This window comes from Schistocerca piceifrons, chromosome 7 (assembly GCF_021461385.2).
Source record: "Schistocerca piceifrons isolate TAMUIC-IGC-003096 chromosome 7, iqSchPice1.1, whole genome shotgun sequence".
Classification (NCBI taxonomy): Eukaryota; Metazoa; Arthropoda; class Insecta; order Orthoptera; family Acrididae; genus Schistocerca; species Schistocerca piceifrons.
In genome coordinates, this window is record NC_060144.1 from 35,907,883 (window position 1) to 35,924,950 (window position 17,068).

The following is a 17,068-nucleotide window of genomic DNA, read 5'->3' on the forward strand; positions in this document are numbered from 1 at the left end:
TCACACGACACAAACTCCAATCTAGTACTCGCCCGTCATCTGTCGGAGTAGAAAAGAAATCAGTGGCGAGCGACTATGCTCCCCGTAAACGTCAAAAATTTAATTCAGTTATTCTGAAATATAGAAATGGAGGAAGTTCTGTTGTGGTCTGTGTTCGCAAGTTGTGTTGCAAAAAACATTCAGACCAACCGCAGGAAGCAGAGAAAGCGGTCAAAATGGTGTAGACAGTGGCTGCTAAAGCGAAAGCAGTTTTCTCATGTAAATTTACTGCGAGATTTGCAGGGCGAACCTTAAGAAAGCCAAGCATATCAAAATACTATAACGTTGGCTGGTATACTTGATCTACTCCTACACCAGATATTATAGATTTCTGAACTTTGGATAACTCTTTTTGGTAAACAGTTCGCAACGAATTTATTTTTTTTATTACTGTTTCTCTGTTTGCCGAGGCATCAACTGCCCGCAATTTTTCAATTAGAGCATTGTATGGTGCTGTCTTTTTGTCTCGGTCACTATATTCTTTACTTTAATCTTCCACAAACATGATGGTTTCTACATATTTCAATGAATTCACTAACAAACTCTTGAGAACACTGACGAGTTATCAGCCATTTTAATGCCCTGTGCGCGCACAAATTCAAACACTAGACTGAGCAAACAGCTGTTTCGCGCCAGATTTCCGGTGATCTCCTGTCCACACGCTCCAACTCGTCTGCGAAGATGTGGTTTGAACCCACAGATTTGAGAGGTTTCGCTCAAACCTCCAACTCCAACTTCCAGGTTTGCACACACCTCACGTTGGTGCAAATCTTCTGTCCACACGCAACAATCTGTCTGCGCAGATGTGATGTGCGCAGACAGATCGTTGCGTGTGGACGGGCCTTAACAGATGATTGAGAAAAGGTCTGATTTTGTGCATAGTGTCATGATGTGGTTGATCTCTGGGAATTTAGGTAGAATTGTTTCAAATGTAAATTTGCAAGTATGGCCTTGAACCTATTTCTGCTCATTGTAGATCCTGGGAAAGGGGTTGAAATAAAACTATTGACAGACCAGTAGTCTGCCAATTTTGGTATCTTCATGAGGCACAGATGAATAATTATAGCGAAAAACAAATACATTTCGTGAAGCTTCACTCCAACCCATGAATGCCAAACACTGTGTGGCTTTAGTTTGGAGCCTGCCTTCAGTTTATCATAAACACACTTTGTTCATCATAAACACTTTGCATACCTGTTCGTTTCTGATTTTGTGTGCTTCATCATAGAATGTGGAAAGAAAGTAGACAACACGTCAAGTGGAGTGGATCTTTCATCAACTGCAGCTCTTACTCCAGTTATGTCGGAGAACTGTGGCAAAGGAGGCTGTAGGTCCTCGAATCCCCAACCTAAATCAGTATCTGTTGATTTCGTTTGCAAAGACTGCTGCCTCTTCTGTAGTGGAGCAGAAGTCTGTGTTATAGCAGAAGAACATTGTCTCTTGGAAGTTGTTCAAAATTCAGTGTATTCGTCATCAGATTTGTCTGTAAAAAATAAATAAATAAATATATGCAAGATGAAGACAAGTAAAATTTAACTTATTCTGATTGCACTGCCAGTAACTGAAGCAGTAGTACTAGAAACAACAAAGTTATATCAGTCTGTAGCTTACCTGAATTTGAATCTTCTTCAGACTGTTCCCACTCAGATATTTCTTCTTCCAGTGCCTCTAAAATTTCTTGATCACTCAATAAACATTATAGCAGGATCACAGACAGCAATAAAACTGAACTAAACTGCATGTGAACACGATGACAATGCGAGCACACAAAGGCTCAGTCAGGCGCCAAAGTTCGCTACTGCTTCTTTCCAAGTAATTCTAGAACCTGACAACAGAGGGCAGCACATACAAGGGACAGCCAGCCAGACGTCTATACAATGTTCTCACACGAAACGAGTTGTTTTCGAGTGACAGGAGGCTTGTACGACATTAAACATTGCAGCCTGAGCTGGACTCAGGCGTGGTCCATTGAGCTCAGTGCCGTGGCCCAAGCTACACTTGGGCTTGATTGCCAAAGTGTTAAAAAAATAATCAATATATGACAGCTACACGCACAGTGTACAGAATTAAAATATTTCTATTCTAAAAGAGACACACTACATTGTAAACTGTTTTGATATTCGAAGGAGCAGTTGCAACCTAGACCTACTACTCCTAAAGGTGAGAATAGTTATTTGTCAAAGAAGTTAAGCCATATTCTGTTAGCATGAGGGATCAGTCAGAAAAACTAACCTGCTTTTGTTAACAAACTTTTGTTTTACAAACTATAACTAACCTACTTTTGTTTTTATTAATATAATGGAAGGAAACATTCCACGTGGGAAAAATTATATATAAAAACAAAGATGAGGTGACTTACCGAACAAAAGCGCTGGCAGGTCGATAGACACACAAACAAACACAAACACACACACAAAATTCAAGCTTTCGCAACAAACTGTTGCCTCATCAGGAAAGAGGGAAGGAGAGGGGAAGACGAAAGGAAGTGGGTTTTAAGGGAGAGGGTAAGGAGTCATTCCAATCCCGAGAGCGGAAAGACTTACCTTAGGGGGAAAAAAGGACAGGTATACACTCGCACACACACACATATCCATGGATGGATATGTGTGTGTGTGCGAGTGTATACCTGTCCTTTTTTCCCCCTAAGGTAAGTCTTTCCGCTCCCGGGATTGGAATGACTCCTTACCCTCTCCCTTAAAACCCACTTCCTTTCGTCTTCCCCTCTCCTTCCCTCTTTCCTGATGAGGCAACAGTTTGTTGCGAAAGCTTGAATTTTGTGTGTGTGTTTGTGTTTGTTTGTGTGTCTATCGACCTGCCAGCGCTTTTGTTCGGTAAGTCACCTCATCTTTGTTTTTATATATAACTACTTTTGTTTTTGTCGTATTTAAATGGTGGGAAATAATTAGGCTAGGAGAGGCTAATATATCTCTTTGATAGGATTAAGGAAAATCACTAGAGTTTCCAGTTTGGCCGTTGGTTTGTAATTTGCCTTCTTAATACAATGGAATACGTACAACATTCTTACTGTTTAAAATCACAAAAACAATTTAGGCCTACAATATAATAGACTACAAAAACGACTACTATAAACCACCCATTCTCATATCAAAGAATAGTAGGCTTTAAATGATTTAATCTTACATTTGTCTGGTTATCCATGTGATCCAAAAATGCAGTTATTCCTCTTGATGAACCTGGGCTGTAAATTGGTGTAATTGCAGATCCCAAACTAGAAGAGTGTTCAGATAGGGGACTTGGCCAAGGCTTTAGTGGAGGTGGTGTTGATGACTTGAAAGGAGATGTAACTGAACTTAAACCAGCCGAGGTTAAAAAAGCTTGGCCTTGGGTAGTTTTGCCTACATTTGAATGTGCATCCACTGCCAGTGGCTGACTGATATCCTTTGTGGCTTGATGGTATAGGTATTGGTTTACTGACAGTGAGAAATTGTTTCAATCCTTCAGGGCATTTGATACATTTTTTATGTGCTTTTCCATTTTAACTGAATTACCTTGCTTGTATTCTTGAGTACAACATTTACAAACACCACCTTTTCTTTTAATATTAAAGAAGTCCCAAACTGCTCTTTTTTTCTTGACCATTTTGCAACAGTGAATGAAAGCACAACAATGAACAAAACAGAAAGCAGGCCTCCTCAAAGTAATTTGATTCACTTGCCACTTGTTGTTGTTGTGGTCTTCAGTCCTGAGACTGGTTTGATGCAGCTCTCCATGCTTCCACTCTGCAAATACTTGACCCTTTTCACCATTATCTGCCTATTGGTGCATTTAACACTAGTCCCATTGACAGTTTCCTTGCAGAAGCAGGGACTCTCCCTCTACAAATACGATGGAGCCATCTCCTGGTTGCTTACGCAATCGCTACTTGCCAATTCCCCGCCAACGTGTGGGATTGCCAGTTGGAATTCCTCTCACTTCCCTTTACCTTGATCTCCATCTCCACTCCCTGGAATGCACCCTATATATTTTCTCCCACACCCTCCCTTGGATGGTGCCTAGACCATCGGATAGGTCTTGGCCTATCCCCGGGTCCTAAGGCCTCTGTCGCCCCTGTGGTTCTGTGGTGTCTTGTACATTCCATCGTTGCAAAGTTTCAGGGTGCCGCCATATTCTACACTGATGGTTCTAAGACAGTAGATAAGCTGGGATACGTTTTCATGTCTCCTACTGGCTTAGAACACCATTTAGTGACAGAGCCCTCCATTTTGTTTCTCAGGCCCCCTCACCAGTGTTTCAATTTGTACCAACTCAGTGAGCAGCCTGCAGGCTATCGATTGATGCTACTCTCATAACCCTTTGGTCTCTGCTATCCATGACCTTTACTCTTCCCTTGGCCATGCCGCCTTCTCAGTTGTCTTTCTCTGGGTCCCAAGTCACGTGGGCATCCCAGGGAATGAAATGGCTGACTGTTTGGCTAGAGGAGCAGATACGTGTCTCTCCCCCCCCCCCCCCCCCCCCCATTTACTTTCATGATTGCAGCTGAGGATATGCGGATCTCTTTCAAATCTCTCTTTGCAAAGTGAATGACATCTGGTGCGCTACTGCTCACAATAATAAATTCTGCAGAATCAAGGAGACAACTGCAGTTTGGCACTCTTCCTTACGCTCCTCTCAGAAGAATTCCACTGTTTTATGCCGTCTACGCGTTGGTCATACCACTGTGGTTGTGGAGCCAGACTGACGGTATCCCAGATATTGGTGGAATGTCCCTTTCTTCTAGCCCTTTGTGCTACATATAGTCTTGCAGATTCCTTAATTTTAATGTTAGCAGATGATTCACAGATGGTTGAACTGGTCCTCAGTTTCCTCTGGGAAAGTGGTTTTTATTTCCAGATATAAGAGTTTTTCTTTACTCCTGGAGCAGGGGCAGGATGGTTGTGGTTGGGACCTCTCTTCATGTCGTCTCAATCTGGAATCTTATGAACACTCCCCCGTGGAAAGGCTGCTTTTTTTTTTTTTTTTTTTTTTTTTAAAAAAAAGATTTGGTTTCGCCTTTTATGCCTTTTGCTGAGTATGTTTTAACTTCATTATTCTATACACTACTGGCCATTATAATTACTACACCATGAAGATGACGTTCTACAGACATGAAATTTAACTGACAGGAAGAAGATGCTGTGATATGCAAATGATTAGCTTTTCAGAGCATTCACACAAGGTTGGTCCCGGTGGTGACACCTACAACATGCTGATATGAGGAAAGTTTCCACCCGATTTCTCATACACAAACAGCAGTTGACCGGCATTGCCTGGTGAAACGTTGTGATGCCTCATGTAAGGAGGAGAAATGCGTACCATCAAGTTTCCGACTTTGATAAAGGTTGGATTGTAGCCTATCGCGATTGTGGTTTATCGTATCACGACATTGCTGCTTGCGTTGGTCGAGAGAGAGATCCAATTACTGTTAGCAGAATATGGAATCGGTGGGTTCAGGAGGGTAATACGGAATGCCATGCTGGATCCCAACGGCCTCGTATCACTGTCAGTCAAGATGACAGGCATCTTATCCACATGGCTGTAACGGATTGTGCAGCCACGTCTCAATCCCTGAGCCAACAGATGGGGACATTTGCAAGACAACAACCATCTGCATGAACAGTTCGACGACGTTTGCAGCAGCATGGACTATCAGCTCAGAGACCATGGCTGCGGTTACCCTTCATGCTACATCACAGACAGGAGCACCTGCGATGGTGTACTAAACGACGAACCTGGGTGCACGAATGGCAAAACGTCATTTTTTCAGATGAATCCAGGTTCTGTTTACAGCATCATGATAGTTGCATCCGTGTTTGGCGACATGACGGTGAGCGCACATTCGAAGCGTGTATTCGTCATTTCCATACTGGCACATCACCCGGCATGATGGTATGGGGTGCCATTGATTACACGTCTCCGTCACCTCTTGTTCGCATTGACGGCACTTTGAACAGTGGATTTTACATTTCAGATTTGTTAAGACCTGTGGCTCCAGCCTTCATTCGATCCCTGCGAAACCCTACATTTCAGCAGGATAATGCATGACCGCATGTTGCAGGTCCTGTACGGGCCTTTCTGGATACAGAAAATGTTCGACTGCTGCCCTGGCCAGCACATTCTCCAGATCTCTCACCAATGGAAAACATCTGGTCAATGGTGGCCGAGCAACTGGCTCATCACAATACGCTAGTCACTACTCTTGATGAACTGTGGTATCGTGTTGAAGCTGCATGGGCAGCTGTACCTGTACACGCCATTCAAGCTCTGTTTGACTCAATGCCCAGGTGTATCAAGGCTGTTATTACGGCCAGAGGTAGTTGTTCTGGGTACTGATTTCTCAGGATTTATGCACCCAAATTGTGTGAAAATATAATCACATGTCAGTTCTAGTATAATATACTTGTCCAATGAATACCTGTTTATCATCTGCATTTCTTCTTGGTGTAGCAATTTTAATGGCCAGTAGTGTACTTGCACAAGATAAAGTGTTGTGAAGAGCGGCATCAAATCAGACTTCGAACTGAAGACTCCAACAACTAGCAACAAAAAGTATCGAGGTTATTGACTTCTACCACATCTCTTGGAAGTGCTTTATATGAAATGATATGAATAAGTAAAGCATAAGTGAAAATAAAGGAAGACTATTTTACTAAGCAGCTTATTAAAGCACATATCATCCTCGGTATGAAATAATTAAGCAGAGCTGTCACCATGTTTGCACTTGTTTCAGAATAATGGTAGTTTCTTCTTCTATAGAAATATGTGACATGCAACAATGACACAGAATTCTTTTACAATCTTCTGGCACACATCATATTTAGGCAAAAAATGAAATGAGAGCATCTGTAGCCAACACATTCAGAAAACCACAGTTTCACATCCAGTTTTATTGGGGATCTTTGATTTTCCCACATAGCATATTTCCTTCAATATTTTCAGAAAATCAATACAGTTTCTGTTGTAGGATCCAAACCAGCTGATACGGGCCAGTGCACTGAGAGTGTTGTCAAGCATTAGAGTGCCAATGATTGTACCAATTGTTATGTTGGCAATAAAGGACTCTGCCTCAGATATGTCTCCATATGTAAGAAAGACTGCAGCTCATGCCATTCCCAAACTGTACAGGTAAATTAAAATTAAGAACTGGTAAATAATAGTCTGCAATTAACATTTGCATATGAAACTGTGTGTAATGCTTGCATAATACTAGACTTCTGTCTTCACTTTGCATTTCATTTTTTAATAATGACAGGTGTGCTAAAACCATACTATTCACCCATACTGAAGAATGAATGCTGCTGCTTTTGCGGTAGTGTGTGTGTGTGTGTGTGTGTGTGTGTGTGTGTGTGTGTGTGTCTTTTTTACTACCATCCCTGTTAGTATTTGTAAGAACTGTTTGTGCATTATTAGAATAAGGGGGAAAATAATGTAGACATGAGAACAATGAATAATATTGACAAAGAGAAATGCAACCTGGAAGGACATATTGAAGAATCAGTGAGTTAATATGTCAGGGCATTGGAATATGATACTACGTAAGTTGCAGAAGGAGAAGAAACAATGTTGCTGCAGATCTTTTCAGCAACCTAGCTTTTTTAAGTTTGCTTCGAAAAAGTATTGTGTAACGACCCGTATTGTAATTATGGCTAATTTCTCACTGTAACTACATAAAAGTAGATTTTCTTGTTCAATACATTGTTTCTGTGAAGGAGTAGTAGTTCTCAGTTATAGTATACCACAATGTAAACTCCAGGATGCACTGTAACAATGTTACGAAAAGGTTCATATAATGAAGATGCTGTCACAGATAAGCACAACGAAAAGACTTTCGGAAAGCGAGATTTTGGCCAACAAGGCCTTTGCTGAAACTATACCAAACATGCACATGCCACACTGGACTCGCATTCGGGAGGACGACGGTTCAATCCCGTCTCCGGCCATCCTGATTTAGGTTTTCCGTGATTTCCCTAAATCGCTTCAGGCAAATGCCGGGATGGTTCCTTTGAAAGGGCACGGCCGATTTCCTTCCCCATCCTTCCCTCACCCGAGCTTGCGCTCCGTCTCTAATGACCTCGTTGTCGACGGGACGTTAAACACTAATCTCCTCCTCCATGCACATGCGCGAGAGCGTGCACACACACACACGCACACACACACACACACACACACACACACAAATGCACTTCACACATACATGACCACGATCTTTGGCAGCTGAAGCCAGACTGCAAGCAGCAGTGTATGATGCAAAAGGCAACTGGGTGGTGGTGGTGGTGGTGGTGGTGGTGGTGGTGGTGGTTGGAAGGAAAGGAGGCTGGGGTGGGGAGGGGGAGGGATATCAGGGTAGGAATGAGGGATGGTAAACTGCTGCTTGTGGGAGTGAGCAGAGATGATGTGGAGAGAGGGTGGGGCAGCCAGGTGCAGTTGTGAGGTTAAATGGAGGGCAGGGGAAAGGGGCAGGTAGTGGAAAATGAGAGAAGTAAAAAGACTGGATGTGTCGGTGGAATAGAGGGCCATGTGGTGCTGGAACAGAGGACCGTGTGATACTGGAATGGGAACAGGGAATGGGCTAGATGGTTAAGGACAATGACTAATGAAAGTTGAGGCCAAGAGAGTTACAGGAACTTAGGGTATATTGCAGGGAGAGTCCCCACCTGTGCAATTCAGAAAAACTGGTCTTGGTGTGGAGGATCCAGATGGCACACACTGTGAAGCACTCATTGAAATGAAGAACGTCACGTTGAGTGGCATGCTCAGAAACAGGGTGGTCCAGTTTTTCGTGGCCACAGTTTGTCAAACTGGGATGGGATAGGTGATGTTTGTGACCGAATTGGAGAAGGTGGTGGTGGGAGGATGTATGAGACAGGTCTTGCTTCTAGGTCTGTTACTGAGATATGAGCCATGAGGCAAGGGGTTGGGAACAGGGGTTGTGTTGGGATGGACAAGCATATTGTGTAGGTCCAGTGGGCAGTGGAATAACACTGAGAGAGGGGTGGGAAGGACATTTCTCATTTCAGAGCATGATGAGATGTAGTCGGAACCCTCGTGGAGAATGTAATTCAGCTGCTAGTCCTGGGTTGTATTGAGCCATGAGGAGAATGCTCCTTTCTGCCTGGGCAGTGGAACTTTGGGAAGTGGTGGGTATCTGGAATGATAAGGCCTGGGAGATCTGTTTTTGTACAAGGTTTGTAGGGTAATTACAGTCTGTGAGGTGCTCAGTGAGACCCTCTGTATATTTCGAGAGGGATTGCTTATCACTACAGATGCGACAGCCATCACATCTGTAATGACAAGTAGTTCGTCTCGAAGTATACTGAGGGTCTCACTGAGGCCACCACAGACTGTAATTACCTCCAATCCTTGTACAAAAACAGATTTCCTGTGCCTTATCTTTATTGTCACCTGCCACATCCCAAAATAGCATCATCTGACCAAAGAATAGCGAGCAATCCTCTTGTGATGCAGTACCACCCAGGACTGAAGCAACTGAATTATGTTGTCTGCCAGGGTTTTGACTACCTCTCCTTGTGCCCTGAAATGAGGAATGTACTGCCCGCTATCCTTCCAACCCATCCCACAGAGGTATTCCGCTGCCCATCGAACCTACACAATATCCTCGTCCATCCAGACACAACTCGTGCTCCCAACCCCTTGCCTCATGGCTCATATCCCTGTAGTATACCAAGGTGTAAGACCCGTCTCATACATGCTCCCACCACCACCTACTCCAGTCCGGTCACAAACATCACCTATCCCTTCAAAGGCAGGGTTACCTGTGAAACCAGTCATGTGATTTACAAGGTAAGCTGCAACCATTGTGCTGCGTTCTAGGTGGGCATGACAACCAACAAGCTGGCTGTCTGAATGAATGACCACAGTTTGACAAACTGTGACCAAGAAACAACTGGACCACCCTGTTGCTGAGCATGCCGCCCGACACAATGTTCTTCATTTCAAGGACTGTTTCACAGCTTGATGGGGAGGATCCACTGGATGTCACCCACCAACACCAGCTTTTCTGAAGTGCACAGGTGGAACTCTTGCGGCAATATATCCTATGTTCCTGTAACCCACCTGGCCTCAACCTTCGTTAGTCATTGTCCTTAACCATATAGCCCATTCCCTGTTCCCATTCGAGCACTACATGGCCCTCTATTCCACCCACACATCCAGTCTTTGTACTTCTCTCCTTTTCTGCTACCTGCCCCTTTTCCCTGCCCTCCATCTAATTTCACAATTGCTCCTAGCTGTCCTACTCTCACTCCACCTTGTTCCTGCATGCTTCCACAAGTAGCAGTTTACTGCCTCCCACCCATATCCTGCTGTCCCTCCCTCTCTCCACCCCAGCCTCCTCCTTACCCAGCGTGGTTGCCTCTACCATCATGTACTGCTGTTCATAATCTGGCTTTAGCTGCCATAGACTGTGGTCATGTGTGTGAGAGTTGCATTTCCAAGTGCGCATGTGTCTGCGCACCTGTGTGTGTGTGTGTGTGTGTGTGTGTGTGTGTGTGTGTGTGTGTTTCCATTTCCGACAAAGGCCTTGTTGGCTGAAAGCTCACTTTCTGGCAGTGTTTTTTCTGTCTATCTGTGATTTGGCATCTCCTCTATATGGTGAGTAGCAACCATCCTTTTCATAATATTGTTGTCATAATGTACTGAAGCTGTTGTCTTAGTCAAGCATTTACCCTGGCATTTTTCATCTCATGCTGCTTATAATGAAAGAACTGTCTCTATGCATGCTTAGAGTGATCATTTCCTTGCTTCCTTGATTGTCTTCCTCAATGTTTGTTTCCTGAGTCTTATTGTATTTGAAGGTTGTCGTCGTCGTCGTCTTCAGTCCTGAGACTGGTTTGATGCAGCTCTCCATACTACTCTATCCTGTGCAAGCTTCTTCATCTCCCAGTACTTACTGCAACCTACATCCTTCTGAATCTGCTTAGTGTATTCATCTCTTGGTCTCCCTCTACGATTTTTACCCTCCACGCTGCCCTCCAATGCTAAATTTGTGATCCCTTGATGCCTCAGAACATGTCCTACCAACCAGTCCCTTCTTCTTGTCAAGTTGTGCCACAAACTCCTCTTCTCCCCAATTCTATTCAATACCTCCTCATTAGTTTTGTGATCTACCCACCTAATCTTCAGCATTCTTCTGTTGCACCACATTTCGAAAGCTTCTATTCTCTTCTTGTCCAATCTATTTATTGTCTATGTTTCACTTCCATAAATGGCTACACTCCATACAAATACTTTCAGAAACAACTTCCTGACATTTAAATCTATACTGGATGTTAACAAATTTCTCTTCTTCAGAAACGCATTCCTTGCCATTGCCAGTCTACATTTTATATCCTCTCTACTTCGACCATCATCAGTTATTTTGTTCCCCAAATAGCAAAACTCCTTTACTACTTTAAGTGTCTCATTTCCTAATCTAATTCCCTCAGCATCACCTGAGTTAATTCGACTACATTCCATTATCCTCGTTTTGCTTTTGTTGATGTTCATCTTATATCCTCCTTTCAAGACACTGTCCATTCCGTTCAACTGCTCTTCCAAGTCCTTTGCTGTCTCTGACAGAATTACAATGTCATCAGTGAACTTCAACATTTTTATTTCTTCTCCATGGGCTTTAATACCTACTCCGAATTTTTCTTTTGTTTCCTTTACTGCTTTCTCAATATACAGATTGAATAACATCGAGGAGAGGCTACAACCCTGTCTCACTCCCTTCCCAACCACTGCTTCCCTTTCATGTCCCTCGACTCTTATAACTGCCATCTGGTTTCTGTACAAATTGTACATAGCCTTTCGCTCCCTGTATTTTACTCCTGCCACCTTTAGAATTTGAAAGAGAGTATTCCAGTCAACATTGTCAAAAGCCTTCTCTAAGTCTACAAATGCTAGAAATGTAGGTTTGCCTTTCCTTAATCTGTTTTCTAAGATAAGCCGTAGTGTCAGTATTGCCTCATGTGTTCCAACATTTTTGCGGAATCCAAACTGATCTTCTCCGAGGTCAGCTTCTACCAGTTTTTCCATTTGTCTGTAAAGAATTCGCATTAGTATTTTGCAGCTGTGACTTATTAAACTGATAGTTCGGTAATTTTCACACCTGCTTTCTTTGGGATTGGAATTATATTATTCTTTTTGAAGTCTGAGGGTATTTCGCCTGTCTCATACATCTTGCTCACCAGATGGTAGAGTTTTGTCAGGACTGGCTCTCCCAAGGCTGTCAGTAGTTCCAATAGAATGTTGTCTACTCCCGGACTTGTTTCGACTCAGGTCTTTCAGTGCTCTGTCAGACTCTTCACGCAGTATCGTATCTCCCATTTCATCTTCATCTACATCCTCTTCCATTTCCATAATATTGTCCTCAAGTACATTGCCCTTGTATAGACCCTCTATATACTCCTTCCACCTTTCTGCTTTCCCTTCTTTGCTTAGAACTGTGTTTCCATGTGAGCTCTTGATATTCATACAAGTGGCTCTCTTTTCTCCAAAGGTCTCTTTAATTTTCCTGTAGGCAGTATCTATCTTACCCCTAGTGAGATAAGCCTCTACATCCCTACATTTGTCCTCTAGTCATCCCTGCTTAGCCATTTTGCACTTCCTGTTGATCTCATTTTTGAGACGTTTGTATTCCCTTTTGCCTGCTTCATTTATTGCGTTTTTATATTTTCTCCTTTCATCAATTAAATTCAGTATTTCTTCTGTTAGCCAAGGATTTCTACTAGCCCTCGTCTTTCTACCTACTTGATCCTCTGCTGCCTTCACTACTTCATCCCTCAGAGCTACCCATTCTTCTTCTACTGTATTTCTTTCCCCCATTCCTGTCAATTATTCCCTTATGCTCTCCCTGAAACTCTGTACAACTTCTGGTTTAGTCAGTTTATCCAGGTCCCCATCTCCTTAAATTCCCACCTTTTTGCAGTTTCTTCAGTTTTAATCTACAGTTCATAACCAATAGATTGTGGTCAGAGTCCACATCTGCACCTGGAAATGTCTTACAATTTAAAACCTGGTTCCTAAATCTCTGTCTTACCATTATATAATCTATCTGATACCTTTTAGTATCTCCAGGATTCTTCCATGTGTACAACCTTCGTTTATGATTCTTGAACCAAGTGTTAGCTATGATTAAGTTATGCTCTGTGCAAAATTCTTCCAGACGGCTTCCTCTTTCATTTTTCTCCCCCAATCCATATTCACCCACTATGTTTCCTTCTCTCCCTTTTACTACTCTTGAATTCCAGTCACCCATGACTATTAAATTTTCGTCTCCCTTCACTACCTTAATAATTTCTTTTATCTCATCATACATTTCATCAATTTCATCATCATCTGCAGAGCTAGTTGGCATATAAACTTGTACAACTGTAGTAGGCATGGGCTTTGTGTCTATCTTGGCCACAATAACGCGTTCACTATGCTGTTGGTAGTGGCTTACCTGCAGTCCTATTTTTTTATTCATTATTAAACCTACTCCTGCATTACCCCTATTTGATTTTGTATTTATAACCCTGTATTCACCTGACCAAAAGTCATGTTCCTCCTGCCACCAAACGTCACTAATTCCCACTATATCTAACTTTAACCTATCCATTTCCCTTTTTAAATTTTCTAACCTGCCTGCCTGATTAAGGGATCTGACATTCCACGCTCCGATCCGTAGAACGCCAGTTTTCTTTCTCCTGATAACGACGTCCTCTTGAGTAGTCCCCGCCCGGAGATCCGAATGGGGGACTATTTTACCTCCGGAATATTCTACCCAAGAGGACGCCATCATCATTTAACCATACAGTAAAGCTGCATGCCCTTGGGAAAAATTATGGCTGTAGTTTCCCCTTGCTTTCAGCCATTCACAGTACCAGCACAGCAAGGCTGTTTTGGTTAGTTTTAAAAGGCCAGATAAGTCAATCATCCAGACTGTTGCCCCTGCAACTACTGAAAAGGCTGCTGCCCCTCTTCAGGAACCACACGTTTGTCTGGCCTCTCAACAGATACCCCTCTGTTGTGGTTGCACCTACGGTACGGCCATCTGTATCGCTGAGGCATGCAAGCCTCCCCACCAATGGCAAGGTCCATGGTTCATGGGGGTAGGGATTTTTTAGTATTTTTTTTTTTTTTTTTTTTTTTTTTTTTTTTTTTTTTAGATATTATGTTTCAAAGCCGTAAAGAATGTTTTTGTCTACCATCAAGTATTTGAGCCATGCAGGGCACATTGCAAATGACTTTTTCATATGCTGTTTCCTGATGCTTAACTAATATTTCTCAACAGTAGTAGCTTCTTGTTTTATTTGATGCTGTTTTAGCACTTAGAACTCTGTATTTAGCTTCCTGACAGAATTTACCTGCACGATTTAAACCCGGCATATTTTTATTGTACTGCTAAGAAAAAGGACTTGTTTAACATGGCACAGTGTAGTGGAAAATAGGTACTAGTGGAAATTTCCAAGAGGAGTCTGAGCACGACTGGTAGCATCACAAGAAGCTTAAAAATAAGTGGCTAAGTGCCAGTAGGACTCACGCACTGAGGGTTCCATACAAACTTAATTGTTTGGTCTTGTATGTAGTACATCTGTACTGGGAACCAAGAATTTTGCCTGTTACCGATATTGATGCTGGCAAGATATTGATCCCGGGAATTCCAAGACAGTATCAAAATCCCTTCAGTAGTCCTCAGACTAGGCCTGACATACAAAAAGAAGTGAGCAGGATGCCATGTACCTGCCGTTCACCTGTGGTATCGGGAACCCCTCAGACATGGAAGCATCACAGATTTGCATATGTACAAGGCATTGCCTCCCTGGATTGCATGGATCACAACAAGGATGACAGACACCAGAACAAGTCCCACCAGAGGTCCTCCTTGCCAGCGACCAATTTTCTCTGCTGCGTCTCGTGTGAGGAACTGGATTCCTCTACATCATGGCTATATAGGGCTGCACAAGCCAACACATCGACAGTTCGCTCCATCAGAACTCTGGACCAATTTATGTGCCCATCAGTGACAGCCTGGTCAGAAGCCACCCCAGTGGGACCTACGACTTTCCAGTGATATCCTGAGACATACCTGTCGGCCACCTACATCAAACACTCAACGTCTGTCATTAGGGGTTACGTGTTGCATGGCCATCACGTCCCACTATGTTTATTCACTGTGTGTCCCGGGCATATGCCTGTTAGTGTTTGGCAAGTTATATTATTATTATTTCTTTCCTTTCTCAGACGTTATGTCTGGTTATTATTATTATTATTATTATTATTATTATTACTATTATTAACACTGTAGGAAAAGACAGATTGCTACTTAGACGAATGCTGTCTGGTGGAGGGTGCAGGGACTGGCCTGCCAACAGGTGCAGCATCAGGAGGTTGTGCGGCAGGGACGTTAGAAAAAAAAAGGAACAAAAAAGTAGAGGCGCAGAGAATGACAGGGGGATGCAAATAAGCTGGGGGGGGGGGGGGGGAGACGAGAATAGGGAAGAGATTATAGGACAGAAGGGTTGGAAACTGTTGGGTGGAGGGTTTGGGGACATTATGTTATTGAAGGTTGAGGTTGGGATAATTAGGAGAACGTAGAATGTGTTGTAAAGATAATGCCATCTGCATAGTTCAGAAAATCTGGTGGTGGGGGGAAGGAAGCAGCCATTGAAATCAAGTGTGTTATGTTCCGCTGCATGTTGTGCCACAGGATGGTCTACTTTGCTGTTGACCACAGTTTGGCAGTGGCCGTTCACCCTGGTGGACAACTGGTTGGTACTCATACCAAAACTGCGCAATGATTGCAGCAGAACTCGTAACTGAAATGGCTGCTTTCACAGGTGGCCCTTCTCCTGATGGGGTAGGATAAACCTGTGATGGACCTGGAAGAAGTAGTGCTGGGTGGGTGGATTGGGCAGGTTTTGCACCTTGCTCTTCTGCAGGGATGTGATCGTGTGGCATGGAGTTGGCATTGGGAGTGGCATAGAGATGGACTAGGATCTTGTTTAGGTTTGGTGGGCGACGGAACACCACTTTAGGAGGTGTGGGAAGTATCACAGGTAGGATGCCCATTATTTCAGGGTACAATGATAGGTAATCAAAGTCCTGGTAATGGATGTGGTTTAGTTGTTCCAGTCGGGGTGGTACTGGGTGACAGTGGGGACACTCCTTTGTCGCCGGTTCTTTGGGGGGTGGTGGTAGGATTTGGGTTGTGATGGAAAATGTTTGTAGACTAGGTCTGAGGGATAGTGCCTGTCTGTGAAGGCCTTGGTGAGACCCTCAGTGTACTGAGCGAGGGAATTTTTGTCACTGCAGATACGCTGTCCCTGAGTAGCCAGTCTATATGGGAGGGAATCCTAAAAACTGAGTACACTCTGACAGCCACAGATACAATTAGAGTTCGAAAAATAAGTAGAGACGTGTAGCAGACTGGCACTCAGAGATCTGTAGACCTGCCTCGGGCATGGATGTGTGTGATGTCCTTAGGTTAGTTAGGTTTAAGTAGTTCTAAGTTCTAGGGGACTGATGACCTCAGAAGTTAAGTCCCATAGTGCTCAGAGCCATTTGATCTGTAGACCAGAATCAAGATCAGAGTCAATGGAGCACAGCACAGTTCATTGCATCTATGGAAAGTCGCTATAATGTAAGTCATTACCATGAGATGAGCACAAGAATAAGAATGTTTTGAAACTGCTGTCTGTCTTAAATCAGCTTCCCATGATCATGAGGGTAATGATGTAGGCAGTGCGTGACATTGGTGCTGGTGTATGTGGAACAGTGGGGGTGTCAACAAGGTGCAGTCCATTGGGCCTTTTACTGTGGCGGTGGTGGTGGTGGTGGTGGTGGTGGTGGTGGTGGTGCATTGCATATGTCACCACAATATTCCTTTGATTAGTAAGTTAGTTTTTGGGTTTTACCTCAACACACATTTTCTTTGATTGTGGTGACTACAGCCAAAATGGTTCAGTTGGCTCTGAGCACTATGGGACTTAACAGTGGAGACCATCAGTCCCCTAGAACTTAGAACTACTTAAACCTAACTAACCTAAGG

The 17,068-nt window shown here is 43.3% G+C and overlaps 1 protein-coding gene across 1 annotated transcript in view; it reads left to right on the plus strand.

Moving 5' to 3' along the window:
- The window catches only part of LOC124804753 (AP-3 complex subunit beta-2), a 241,403-nt gene that overhangs the window by 50,331 nt on the left and 174,004 nt on the right, over nt 1-17,068 (plus strand). The window contains exon 4 of the mRNA XM_047265059.1: nt 7,001-7,161. Coding sequence (XP_047121015.1) covers nt 7,001-7,161 — 161 coding nt within the window. The remainder of the gene's footprint in view (nt 1-7,000; nt 7,162-17,068) is intronic.